This window comes from Ailuropoda melanoleuca, chromosome 4 (genome assembly GCF_002007445.2).
Source record: "Ailuropoda melanoleuca isolate Jingjing chromosome 4, ASM200744v2, whole genome shotgun sequence".
NCBI classification, from domain to species: domain Eukaryota; kingdom Metazoa; phylum Chordata; class Mammalia; order Carnivora; family Ursidae; genus Ailuropoda; species Ailuropoda melanoleuca.
Window position 1 is genome coordinate 85,884,939 of NC_048221.1, and position 14,127 is coordinate 85,899,065.

Genomic DNA, 14,127 nt, shown 5'->3' on the forward strand with positions numbered 1-14,127 from the left:
GTAGCTCAATTTTTAACTTTTTAAGGGACCTCCACACTGTTTTCCAGAGTGGCTATACCAGCTTGCATTCCTACCAACAATGTAGGAGGGATACCCTTTCTCCACATCCTCTCCAACAATTGTTGTTTCTTGCCTTGTCTATCTTTGCCATTCTAACTGGCGTAAGGTGGTATCTCAGTGTGGTTTTGATTTGAATTTCCCTGATGGCTAATGATTTTGAACATTTTTTCATGTGTCTGTTAGCCATTTGTATGTCTTCATTGGAAAAGTGTCTGTTCATATCTTCTGCCCATTTTATGATTTGTTTATTTGTTTCTCGTGTATTGAGTTTGAGAAGTTCTTTGTAGATCTTGGATACCAGTCCTTTATCTGTGGTGTCCTTTGCAAATATATTCTCCCATTCCGTGGGCTGTCTCTTAGTTTTTTTGACTGTTTCCTTGGCTGTGCAGAAGCTCTTTATCCTGATAAAGTCCCATAAGTTCATTTTATCTTTTATTTCTCTTGCCTTTGGAGATGTGTCGTGAAAAAGGTTGCTCTGGCCGATGTCATAGAAGTTGTTGCCTATGTTCTCCTCTAGAATTTTGATGGATTCCTGTCTCACATTGAGGTCTTTCATCCATTTGGAGTTTATTTTTGTGTATGGTGTGAGAGAGTGGTCAAGTTTCATTCTTTTGCATGTAGCTGTCCAATTTTCCCAGCACCATTTATTGAAGAGACTGTCTTTTTTCCACCGGATGTTTTTTCCTGCTTTATCAAAGATTAGTTGCCCAAAGAGCCGAGGGTCCATTTCTGGGTTCTCTATTCTGTTCCATTGGTCGATGTGTCTGTTTTTGTGCCAGTACCATGCTGTCTTTGTGATCACAGCTTTGTAGTACAGCTCGAAATCCGGCATTGTGATGCCCCCAGCTTTGTTTTTCCTTTTCAACAGTTCCTTGGAGATTCGGGGCCTTTTCTGGTTCCATACAAATTTAAGGACTATTTGTTCCAGTTCTTTGAAAAATGTCCTCGGTATTTTGATCGGGATAGCATTGAAAGTGTAGATTGCTCTGGGTAGTATGGACATTTTAACTATGTTAATTCTTCCAATCCATGAGCATGGAATATTTTTCCATCTTTTTATGTCTTCCTCAATATCTTTCAAAAGTGATCTATAGTTTCTAGGATATAGGTCCTTTACGTCTCTGGTTAAGTTAATTCCAAGGTAACGTATGGTTTTTGGTGTTATTGTAAATGGGATGGATTCCCTAATTTCTCTTTCTTCAGTCTCGTTATTCGTGTATAGAAATGCAACTGATTTCTGGGCATTGATTTTGTATCCTGCCACCTTACTGAATTGTTCTATAACTTCTAATAGTTTGGGAGTGGATTCCTTTGGGTTTTCCATATAGAGTATCATGTCATCTGCAAAGAGAGACAGTTTGACTTCTTCTTTGCCGATTTGGATACCTTTGATCCCTTTTTGTCTTCTGATTGCTGTTGCAAGGACTTCTAGTACTATGTTGAATAATAGTGGCGAGAGTGGGCATCCTTGTCGTGTTCCTGATCTTAAGGGAAAGGCTTCCAGCTTTTCCCCATTGAGAATAATGCTTGCAGTAGGCTTTTCATAGATGGCTTTTATGAGATTGAGAAATGTACCCTCTATTCCTACACTCTGAAGGGTTTTAATCAGGAAAGGATGCTGTATTTTGTCAAATGCTTTTTCTGCATCAATTGAGAGGATCATATGGTTCTTGAGTCTTTTCTTGTTGATATGATGTATCACATTGATTGATTTGCGAGTGTTGAACCATGCTTGCATCCCAGGTATGAATCCCACTTGGTCATGATGGATAATCCTTTTAATGTACTGTTGGATTCTATTAGCAAGGATCTTGTTGAGGATTTTGGCATCCATATTCATTAGAGAAATCGGTCTGTAATTCTCCTTTTTGAGGGGGTCTTTGCCTGGTTTGGGGATCAAGGTAATATTAGCCTCATAGAATGAGTTTGGTAGCTTTCCTTCTGTTTCTATTTTTTGAAATAGCTTTAGGAGAATAGGTATTATTTCTTCTTTGAATGTTTGGTAGAATTCCCCAGGAAAACCGTCTGGGCCTGGAGTTTTATTATTTGGAAGGTTGTTTATCACTGACTCAATTTCTTCATAGTTAATTGGCCTATTTAAGAAATCTATTTCTTCCTGTTTCAGTCTTGGTAGTTTATAGGTTTCCAGGAAGGCCTCCATCTCTTCCAGATTGTTTAGTTTTTTGGCATATAGCTGTTGATAAAAGTTTCTAATAATCCTTGCAATTTCAATGGTGCTGGTCGTGACCTCTCCCTTTTCAGTCATAATTTTAATAATCTCAGTCCTTTCTCTTTGTTTTTGGACAAGTTTTGCCAGTGGTCTATCAATTTTATGGATTCTCTCAAAGAACCAGCTTCTAGTCCTGTTGATCTGCTCTACTGTGGTTCTGGTCTCTAATTCATTGATTTCTGCTCTAATCTTGGTCAACTCCTTCCTTGTCAGTGGGTTAGGCCTGTCCCTCTGTTGCTGTTCCAGTTTCTTGAGGTGAGAATATAGAAACTGCATTTTAGATTTTTCTATTCTTTTGAGTGAGGCTTGGATGGCTATGTATTTCCCCCTTAGGACTGCCTTTGCAGTATCCCATAGGTTTTGGACCGTTGTGTATTCATTCTCGTTGGTCTCCATAAATTGTTTAATTTGTTTTTTGATTTCCTGGTTTATCGAGTCATTCTTGAGCAGGATGGTTCTTAGCCTCCAAGTGTTTGAGTTTCTTCCAGGTTTTTCCTTGTGGTTGAGTTCCAATTTCAGAGCGTTGTGGTCTGAGAATATGCAGGGGATAATTTCAATCTTTTGGTATTGGCTGAGACCTGTTTTGTGTCCCAGAGCATGATCTATTCTTGAGAATGTTCCATGGGCATTTGAATAGAATGAGTATTCTTTGGTTCTGGGGTGTAGTGTTCTATATATATCTATGAGGTCCAACTCGTCGAGTATGGCATTCAAAGCCTTTGATTCTTTGCTTAGTTTTTGCCAGGGTGTTCTGTCTATTTCTGATAGTGGGGTGTTGAGGTCCCCTACTATTACTGTGTTCTTATCTATATGTCTCTTTATTTTGGTTAAGAGTTGGCTTGTGTATCTTGCTGCTCCCCTGTTGGGGGCATATATATTAATAATTGTCATATCCACTTGTTGAATACTTCCTTTAAGAATAATATAGTGCCCTTCTGTATCTCTCTCTATGGCCTCTAGTTTAAAATCCAGTCTATCTGATATGAGAATTGCTACTCCAGCTTTCTTTTGAGGTCCATTTGCGTGGAAGATGGTACTCCATCCCCTTACTCTAAGTCTGAATGCATCTTTGGGTTCAAAATGAGTCTCTTGTAGACAGCAAATGGATGGGTCATGTCTTTTTATCCAATCTGCAACCCTGTGGCGTTTTATGGGAGAGTTTAAGCCATTTAGATTGATAGAGATTATTGACAGATATGATTTTAATGATGCCATTTCTCTTTAAAGTCTTTGTATCGGTTGTGACTTGCTGCTCTGTATCACTCTTGGGGCCTTTTTACCTTTATAGAGCCCCCCTTAATATCTCCTGTAGGGCTGGTTTCGTGGTTACGAAATTGGTTAATGATTGGCGATTTTGGAACGTCTTTATTTCTCCATCAATTCTGAATGACAGCTTTGCTGGATAAAGGATCCTTGGCTGCATGTTTTTCTCTGAAAGAGCTTTAAAAATGCCCCCCCAAGCCTTTCTCTCATTCCAGGTCTCTGTAGACAGGTCTGACGTAATCCTGATACCTTTGCCTTGGTACGTGAGAAATTTCTTTGCCCTGGCCGCTTTCAATACTGTATCCTTGGATCTAATATTTGCGAATTGCACTATGACATGCCGTGGCGTAGGTTTGTCCTGGTTGAGCTTGGATGGGGTCCTCTCTGCCTCTTGGACACGAATGCTTGTTTCCCTTGCTAGATTAGGGAAGTTTTCAGCTACAATTTGTTCAAATATCTCTTCTAGACCTCTGTTTTTCTCCACCCCTTCAGGGATGCCGATGATTCTGACATTGGATCGTTTCATAGAGTCAGTAATCTCCCGTAATCTACATTCGTGGGCGTGGATTTTTTTAAGACCAGCTTCTATTTTCGTTTTTTCTTCTACTAACCCATCCTCCAATTCGCTGATGCGTTCCTCTGCCTCGGTGACCCTGGCCATCAGAGCCTCTGGTTTTGACTGCATTTGGCTCATAGAATTTTTAATATCTGTCAAATTTGCTCTCATTTCTGCCCTTAGGGATTCTATATTCTCAGTAACATTTTTGTTAATACTTTTTTAAGTCTACTCGATCATCTTGACCATTGTTGCTCTGAATTCCATTTCTGATAATTGGGATACATCCGTATGTATTAATTCTGTGGCCGAGGCCAATTCTGTGGCAGAGGCCACAGACTCATTATCTTTTCTTTGCTGGGGGGGACTTCTCCTTCTCGTCATTCTGATGAAGAGAGATTGCAGGGTTGTCCAGAGCCCAAGTGTTGACTGGGACCCAGGCCGTGCGCCCTTGTTTTATAGAGATCTTAGGGATGTGGGCTTCTTCCTTAAAGAGTTTATTTATTTATTTGANAGACAGTCAGCAAGAAGGGGAACCCAAGGAGGGGAGTGGGAGAGGAAGAAGCAGGCTCCCAGCGGAGAAGCCCAATGAGGGACTCGTTTCCGGATCGCTGTGATCACGCCCTAATCCGAAGACAGGCACTTAATGACTGCGCCACTCAGGCGCCCTGGGTTGTGGGCTTCTTGATTTTTCAGCCTGCCTTCTGGGGGAGGGGCCTGCCACACCGATACTCAGGAAACCCTGTTTGGGTAGAGTCTCCGTGTCCCCTGCGAGGTGCATGGGGATGGGCACCCTGTGAGCCGGTATTTCCGGGCTTTTGTTCTCTGGCGGCTTTCCCNGTCTGCTGTGCCTCTTCTGAGAGCCAGAGCAGTAGCGGCCGAAATTCAGCCTCTGTCACAGAATGGAGGGATTGTGGCCCGTTCTCCACTGATGTTCTGGCCACTTTAACTCTGTTTCTGTTGGTGCTGCTCTACCCTGCAGCATCCCGGGCTGTGCGCCCCACACCCGGCGTCCCAGCCCTCACTTCCAGGGCCGGCGTGCCTCTGTCCTTTGTGTTTCTAACCCCGCCAGCCGCCAGCCGCCCCGCGCGCTCCCGAGCTCCCGAGCCCCCTGTTTCAGTATGGTTCGTCTGTGCTCTGGAGCACCCGTTTTCAGTCTGGTCGCGCTTGCACTCCTGAGCTCTCAGTTTCACTCTAGTTTGAGTGTGCGGTCGGGAGCTCCTGTTTTCAGTTTGGACACGGGCGTTCCCAGGCTCACTGTCTCAGTCTGCTCTTTTGCGGGTGCTGGTCTGAGAGTCCAGCCCGCTCCCCAGTACAAGGGGCTATTGCTTCCTGGCGCCTGAGAGCAGAGGCTCCCTCCCCCTTCCCTTTATCTTCCTATATCTGTGCTCGGATTCACAGCTCCTTGCTTCGTACCTCAATACTCAGCACTGGAGATGTTCATTTGTAGAGATCCAGATGTATCTTCCTGCGTCTCAGGCTGATTCTGTGGGTGTTCAGAATGGTCTGGTAGATATCCAGCTCGACTCGGACCTGCTGAGAAAGGGTCGCCTACTCCTCCTCCATCTTTTCTCCTCCTTGCAGAAAGTGGTTGCCTTTCTGTTCATAGAGTTTCTGCTACTCTTTTCTTCATTCTCCAGTTGCATTCATAGGTATTCGGAATGGTTTGGTAGCTCTCTCGCTGAATTCCTGGGACCAGACGAACTTTAGGTCTCCTGCTCCTCCGCCATCTTGGAACGCCGAGCTGGAGCTCAACTCCTGTTTTAAACTGGGTTCCTCGCAGAAAGTGGTGGCTATTCTGTTCTTAGAGTTGCTGCTATTCTTTTCTTCATACTCCAGTTTGAGTTTGTAGGTGTTCAGAATGGTCTGATAGCTATCTAGCTGCATTCCTGGAACCAGACGAAATTTAAGCCTCCTGCTCCTCTGCCATCTTGGACTCCTTCCCGAGGTAATAGCCAACTCTTGGAAACCTTAACACAGGGAAGTGATAGTATCCTATTGACATTTTATTTATTAATTTTCTTTTTAAAATATTTTATCTATCTATTTATTTATTTTAGAGAGAGAAAAAGTGTGAGGAAGAGCAGAGGGGAGGGTCAAGCAGGCTCTGTGCTGAGTGCCAAGCCCAAAGTGGGGCTCGATCTCACGACCCTGAGACCATGACCTGAGCCAAAATTAAGAGTCGGAGGCTTAACTTACTGAGCCGCCCAGGCACCCTGACATTTTAGATAGATTACTTTGGTGAGGTATAGAAGATAGACTTGAGGAGGTACAAGGTAGAAGCCTAGTTTAGGTGTAAGAGATGATTGCTCTCAAGTACTCAGTACTGGGTAGTAGGGACAGAGCAGAAGGGACACATTATTATTATTTCAAATATAAGAATCAATAGAAGTTGATGAGTAAAATGTTGTAGGCTTAGTTCTTAACCTTTGCTGCTCATTAGAATTATTTGGGAAGCTTTTAAACAATGCCAATGCCTAGGCCCTGTTTTAGAATTCTTAGAAAAAACATTTCTGGGATAGAGTCTGCGCATTGATATTTTAAAGATGTAGCTCATGGGGCGCCTTGGTGGCACAGTTGGTTAAGCATCATACTCCTGGTTTCAGCTTGGGTCATGAACTCAGGGTCATGGGATTGAGCTCCACATGGGCTCCATGCTCAGCGTGGAGTCTGCTTAAGACTCTTCCCTCTTCTCTGCCCCTCCCCCTGCTCACTCGAGCTCTCTCTCTCTCAAATAAATAAGTAGATCTTAAAAAAAAAAAACAAAATGGGGGCGCCTGGGTGGCACAGCGGTTAAGCGTTTGCCTTCGGCTCAGGGCGTGATCTCGGCATTGTGGGATCGGGCCCCACATCAGGCTCCTCCGCTATGAGCCTGCTTCTTCCTCTCCCACTCCCCCTGCTTGTGTTCCCTCTCTCGCTGGCTGTCTCTATCCCTGTCAAATGAATAAATAAAATCTTTAAAAAAAAAATGTACCTCCTGATTCTAATGTGCAGCCACTGTTGAGAACCACTAGTTCAAGTTGTGGAGGAGGGAGAAGAATCAAGAATAAGTGAGTACCAGGCTGCCAACTGAGGCTACTGGTGGATAGAGGTGGCATGCCTTGAACAGTGTCTGTTCCATGGTAGGTATTCAGATATCTCTTGAATAAATGAAAATTGATGGTTTTGAACTCAAACCACAATCATTTCCTTATTTAATTTCTGATTATTCTAAATTTGGATGGATTGACCCCAGTTCAATGTATTATTGACTGGGACCCAACCAGAATAAATTCTGTCACAGGTGAGATTATATCAAAATAGAGAACTTCATATGATTTTAGGAAAAGAATGTGTGAATCATCTATGTTGTGATGTGATATTGTGAAGCAAAGTGCTGGTAGAAATAATTTGACTTAATTATAGTATATTATATGAATTGATGTTTCTATTGAATGGCTTAGGTAGAGAATTTGGGTCCCCATACCTGGTAAATAGGCAGGAATTCAATAAATGTTTATTGAATTATACTGTGAAATAGCTTTATCAGAAAGTTGTTATATTTATCATACAGGTTTTTTTTTTACATTAATTGAAGGATGAAAGGCAGTATGTTTGTCTGTCAGCCGCCGTCCTACTTCCTCTACGTATACTTTACCTATACACTGTCTTCCTTTACACTCCTTTGCTCTCACTGCTACTGCCCAAGTTTAGTCAGAACTGTTGGTTTTAAATGTTAGAAATATAACTTAAACTATCTTGAATAGTAAAGCAATTTTTTGGTATCTGAAGGTGGAAAGGATGCTGAGATAGCATACAGAATTGAAGCAAGGTTTACAGGAACCAGGGCCTTGGGGATTATAGAGCAGGGATATCACTTCTTTAGAACTCACTCTCAATTCTGCTTGACTTCATTCTTTTTATTGCCGTCAGGCCTCTGCCAAAAGATCAAAGAGAGCAGTCTGCATCCTAGCCTCATATTCTTCTGATACCATAACCCCAAGAGGCAAGACCATTTCTTCTCCTGCTCTAAATTGGGAGATTGATTTGGATCAGCTGTTGTGTCCAGAGAAAGGAAGATGTTGTGATTTGTCTGGTTGGGAGCTCATGCCAACCCCAGTGGCCAGGGGAGGATAAGGATATACCAAAGAAGAGGCAAGGAAAATCTTGTCTTGTGACCAAACCGTTAACAGTCAGTGTCTTCTCCAAGGCTCCATTGCCATAGACCTTTGATGATTTTCCACTTCAGTTTATATAGCAGCTTACTGTTCTCAAAACAGCAATGGTAGGGTGCCTGGTGGCTCAATTGGTTAAGCGTCTGCCTTGGGCTCAGGCCATGATCCCAGAGTCCCAGGATCGAGCCCTGTGTCGGGCTACCTGCTCAGCAGGGAATCTGCTTCTCCCTCTCCCTCTGTTCCTCCTCTGCTCGTGCTCACTCACTCTCTCTTACGCTCTCTCAAATAAATAAATAAAATCATTAAAAAAAAAAACAGCAATGGCAATTAAATTTAGAAAATTTATGGAGAAATGTAAAATAGTGTACAATTTCAGAATAGTATCGTGAATGAGCTATTTGATTGAAAATGGACTTACACATGGGGCTCCAGGGTGGCTCAGTCGTTAAGCATCTGCCTTCATCTCAGGGCGTGATCCCAGAGTCCTGGGATCGAGTCCCACATTGGGCTCCCTGCTCTGCTGGGAAGCCTGCTTCTTCCTCTCCCACTCCCCCTGCTTGTGTTCCCTCTCTCGCTGGCTCTCTCTCTCTCTCTCTCTCTGTCAAGTAAATAAATAAAATCTTAAAAAAAAAAAAAAAAAAGATGGACTTACACAGCTAACATAATGCATTCGTTTAACAAAATTTACTTTGTGCTTCTATGGACAAGGTACAGTTACAGTATATCAAACCAAGTCTGGCTATAAGGCATTGTGAAATTACGTAAGATTTCATCAGAGGATGAATTAATTTATTTTCTTGTTTCATTATTTAGTTTAAATTTATTTGTTTTTTATTATTTCCCACCATGGAACTTGATATTTAAGAATTATATTCTAGTTATTGGTATAAAATTTGAGTGACATGGAATTTTTAACAAGTAGCTTTTCTTTTTTTTTTTTTTTTTTTAAAGATTTTATTTATTTATTCGACAGAGATAGAGACAGCCAGCGAGAGAGGGAACACAAGCAGGGGGAGTGGGAGAGGAAGAAGCAGGCTAACAGCGGAGGAGCCTGACGTGGCACTCAATCCCACAACACCGGGATCACGCCCTGAGCCAAAAGCAGATGCTTAACCGCTGTGCCACCCCGGCGCCCCCAACAAGTAGCTTTTCTGATACTTGATATTTGTAAAAAGAATATTTTTGTTCTTTTTTGTTGTTGTTGTTGAAAAATACTTTATTGCTAAAAAATGCTAACCATCATCTGAACTTTCAACGAGTTGTAATATTTTTGCTGGTGGAGGGTTTATTTTTTTTTTAAACATATAATGTATTATTTATTTCAGGGGTACAGGTCTGTGATTCATCAGTCTTACACAATACACAGCACTGACCACAACACATATCCTTTCCAATGTCCATAACCCAGCCACCCCATCCCTCTCACCTGCCTCCACTCCAGCAACTCTCAGTTTGTTTCCCGAGATTAAGAGTCTCTTATGGTTGGGGGCGCCTGGGTGGCACAGCGGTTGAGCGTCTGCCTTCGGCTCAGGGCGTGATCCCGGCGTTATGGGATCGAGCCCCACATCAGGCTCTTCTGCTATGAGCCTGCTTCTTCCTCTCCCACTCCCCTTGCTTGTGTTCCCTCTCTCGCTGGCTGTCTCTATCTCTGTCGAATAAATAAATAAAAAATTAAAAAAAAAAAAAAGAGTCTCTTATGGTTTGTTTCCCTCTCTGGTTTCGTCTTGTTTCATTTTTTCCTCTCTTCCTCTATGATCCCTGCCTTGTTTCTCAAATTCCACATATCAGTGAGATCATATGATAATTGTCTTTCTCTGATTGAGTTACTTCGCTTAGCATAATACCCTATAGTTCCATCTACGCCATTGCAAATGGCAAGATTTCATTTTTTTAATGGCTGCATAATATTCCCGTGTGTGTGTGTGTGTGTGTGTGTGTGTGTGTGTATACACACCACATCTTCTTTATCCATTCATCTGTTGATGGACGTCTGGGCTCTTTCCATAGTTTGGCTATTGTGGACGTTGCTGCTATAAACGTTGGGGTGCATGTGCCCCTTCGGATTACTACATTTGTATCTTTGAGGTAAATACCCAGTTGTGTGATTGTTGGGTCATAGGGTAGCTCTATTTTCAACTTTTTGAGGAACCTCCATACTGTTTTCCAGAGTGGCTACATCAGCTTGCATTCCAACACTGACAGTGTAGGAGTGTTCCCCTTTCTCCACATCCTCGCCAACATCTGTCATTTCCTGACTTGTTCATTTTAGCCATTCTGACTGGTGTGAGGTGGTATCTCTTCATGGTTCTGGTTTGTATTTCCCTGATGCTGAGTGATGTTGAGCGCTTTTTCATGTGTCTGTTCACCATTTGGATGTCTTCTTTGCTATTTTTGTTCTTTTAAAGAGCTTATTCTCATTACTGTCTTTAATGACCCTTTTTGAAAGCTTATTCATTGATTAATAATCATTCAAAAATATGATCTGTAGTTAAGAAGCTATCTTTTTCTAGTTATTTACCAAATTCAAATTTATTACTTTTTCTGTCATTACAGTCTATTGCATCTGCAGACATGGATTTCAACCAGCTGGAGGCATTCTTGACCGCTCAAACCAAAAAGCAAGGCGGGATCACATCTGACCAAGCTGCTGTCATTTCCAAATTCTGGAAGAGCCATAAGACAAAAATTCGAGAGAGCCTCATGAACCAGAGCCGTTGGGACAGTGGGCTTCGGGGCCTGAGTTGGAGAATTGATGGCAAATCGCAGTCAAGGCATTCAGCTCAGATACACACCCCTGTTGCCATAATGGAGCTGGAAATAGGGAAAAGTGGACAGGTAAATCAAACTTCAATTTCCTTTTGTAAACTATATTTCTCATTACATGCTTTAGCTATATATTCAGATTGATTTTATGTAACAGTCTTCTTTGCAGAGATGATAAGGATAATAAGAAAAGACCCTGTTTCTTAGAATCCCTTTTCAGAGATGGAATCATCTGAAAATTTGGATATTCCCAGTTTTGGATAGAATCTGGAAACCAGCCTCATGGGCCTGGCAGCTATCTCAGAAGTACAAAATGGTTCATTGAGGTGATTGTGCAGAAGTTGGCTACTATCCCATTTTGGTTAGATCTCAGAATTCTTGGCATTTGGTCAGACTCTTTAAAGCAATAATAGAGATGCTAAATAAAGAGCAGAAATTGAGATTAAACAATACAGAACAAAACTGTCTCAGTTTTGTTATTGGCAGTCATCTTTATTGGCAGTGTATCTTAATTACAGTAATGTATTTGTTCCTAAAGACCCTAAGTGTGCTGTCTCTGTCCTTGAGCCCACAAATAATTTTTAATTTGATCTTGATTATTTACAAAACAGTATCTCTTTTTCTTGCAGTTTCCATAGTTATTATAGCAGATAATTTTGGCATCTGTATTGTTTTCTTGAACTCATTCAGTTTGTGCCTCAGATGACTGCCAGATCAGACTTTTAATGACCTGGTGTATGCCTTTTGGAAAAGAAAAAAAAAAGAAAAAAGCAGCAACCCATAATTAGGAAGAGGAAACCCAGATTACTGAATTAGCTAACCAGATTTATTTTCAGATAAATAATCAAATAAGTGCTTCTATTACATCCTATAATAGAAATTTATTTTTCTTCTATGGATAAGAGCATTTTTTTAGCTATCACTTTCCCTCACATATTCCTTTCTTAAGTTTCTTAGGATTTTTCAGTGTTTATGGTTCCATAATGATGCTAGTTTTAATTTAAAAGGTAATTCCTTTAAACAATAATTCTTTTTCAAAATACATTTGGAGAATCTTTTATACGTTATTGTAAAATAGTGCTATTGCCTTTATTGACTTTGGTTTGTCTGACCCTAAAGTCCGTTCTCTTAACCATTGTCATAAATGGCTTTCTTCCAACTGTTCCTAGACCAAAAATCTGACAGATTAGAAAGGTGTGATAGGTATACTTGGATATCCAAGTTTCACTAGCCATTTGTATAGGCTATTCATTGTTTATTTGGCAGTTGTGATTATTTCATTTTGTCTTTAACTATTTGTCATTTGGGCAGGAATATGAAAACATGCATATCTTAAGATGTTCCTAGAAAGTTATTTTAATACTTCTAAACTTGTTATTTTCCTATTATTTCTTGAACTCAGGTTTATAATGTGCCTTTTGATTTTAGTAACTTACACACCATCTGGATTTATTGGGTATCACCGCAGGGATTTTTAACTCTACTTTAAAATCTTTAAAATTTTTTCTTTGATCTTGTTACCCAAAGTGGTGTTCAACTGTTTGTTTGGTTGGTTTTTTTAAGTGTAGAATGATTTTGCCAACAGTAAATCTAAACATCACTATGAATAATTTGTTGGCAAGCTTCAGGGACATTTTGTGATCAATTAGAACAAATTGGTAAAATTTTTTTTTAAGTGGCCAGATAGTTTATGCTTGACAACCATATAGTTTCTGTTGTAAGTACTCAACTTTGTTGTTGTAGCTCAGAAGCAGCAACAGACAGTATGTAAATAAATGGACATTGACGTTTCTAGAAAGTTTAACTATCACAATGTAATCAACAGGCCTTAGAAGTCAGAGAGTCCTTAAGCACTTATCTGAAGAATTACACAGGCGAAGTAGTATATCCCCATTTTCTAGAGAAGGTATTTGAGATATAAGATATGACTTCCTTTAGGCAGAGGTAATATGTGATAAAATTAAAACTAAAATGGAGATCACTAAATTGATTTTTTCCAAAAACCATTGACACCAACATTTAGGAGCCAAAAAGACATGTTCGTTAATACAATATGGTAGTCAGCGGCATTGATATTGAAATTGCTCTTTAACCCACAAAAACGTTTGAATGCAAATATATTCTTAAATCAAGAAAAGTTGTAAAGAAAGAAGTAAACAATAATACGTCCTAGGCTGGCAATAAAATATACAGCCCAGATCCTACAGGAAATGTTTTTGTGAGACCTGGATCCTTGGTTAGTACTTCTGTCAGCCTCTAAGTGAATATTATTTATGAAGTACTCCACTATGTCAAATTTCCAGTTTTTAGAACATCTGTTGGCAATAAAGTTAAAGTTATTTTCTTATGTAGACATTGAATAAATTTGTGAGAGAATTAATGATTCTAAGATACTGAGAGGTTGCTTCCAAGAATGACCAACTTTTTTGAACTCTGTGGTGTGTGTGTGTGTGTGTGTGTGTGTGTGTGTGTGTGTGTATGCATGCATATGTGTGTATTGATATACCCCAAAGTAACTAAATTACTGTCTTCAGTTTATGTTATTTTAAATCAGTTGTTCGAAGTGATGGCTGCACATAAGAATTCGGTTGTGAGGCTTTAAAATTTTTCATGCTTAGGACGGTGTTGAGACCAATTAATAAGAATCTGTGGGGATGGGACCTGGGTATCAGTATTCATTAAAATTAGTGATTCCAGTATTCATTCAGAGTTGAGAACCACTGTATTAAAGGTAGCCAGACAATGTGATTTGAAGTGTAAATAGAGCTTGGTATCAAATTTTTACAGTGAGAATTCAGTATATGTTGGCATAATGTACAGAGTGCTTGGGGACTATCTTCGGGAACTATATGTGGTAGTCTTGGGTTTTTGTCTTCCCTTCTCTATTTAAATTGTTTTCTCCTGGTAGTTTGTCTGTGTTACTTATTTCTTTGGTCCAGAAGGTACATTTGGTGATCAGTGGCCAAGTACATGCATTGACTTTTTTCTATTAACACAATGTAATATACTTTTGGAAGATGAGGAAACCAAAGTAATAGAGAACTAACTAAAGCAGTATACGTTTATGGAAATCTACAGAGCTAGAGAATATGAGTATGAAG

At 40.4% G+C, this 14,127-nt stretch overlaps 1 protein-coding gene across 2 annotated transcripts in view; it reads left to right on the plus strand.

Annotated features, from left to right (window-relative positions):
* COMMD1 (copper metabolism domain containing 1) overlaps positions 1 to 14,127 on the plus strand; it is a 197,165-nt gene that overhangs the window by 86,620 nt on the left and 96,418 nt on the right. For both annotated transcript variants that reach the window (XM_034659201.1, XM_034659200.1), the window contains exon 2: positions 10,817 to 11,098. In XM_034659201.1, the coding sequence (XP_034515092.1) occupies positions 10,817 to 11,098 (282 nt within the window). The remainder of the gene's footprint in view (positions 1 to 10,816; positions 11,099 to 14,127) is intronic.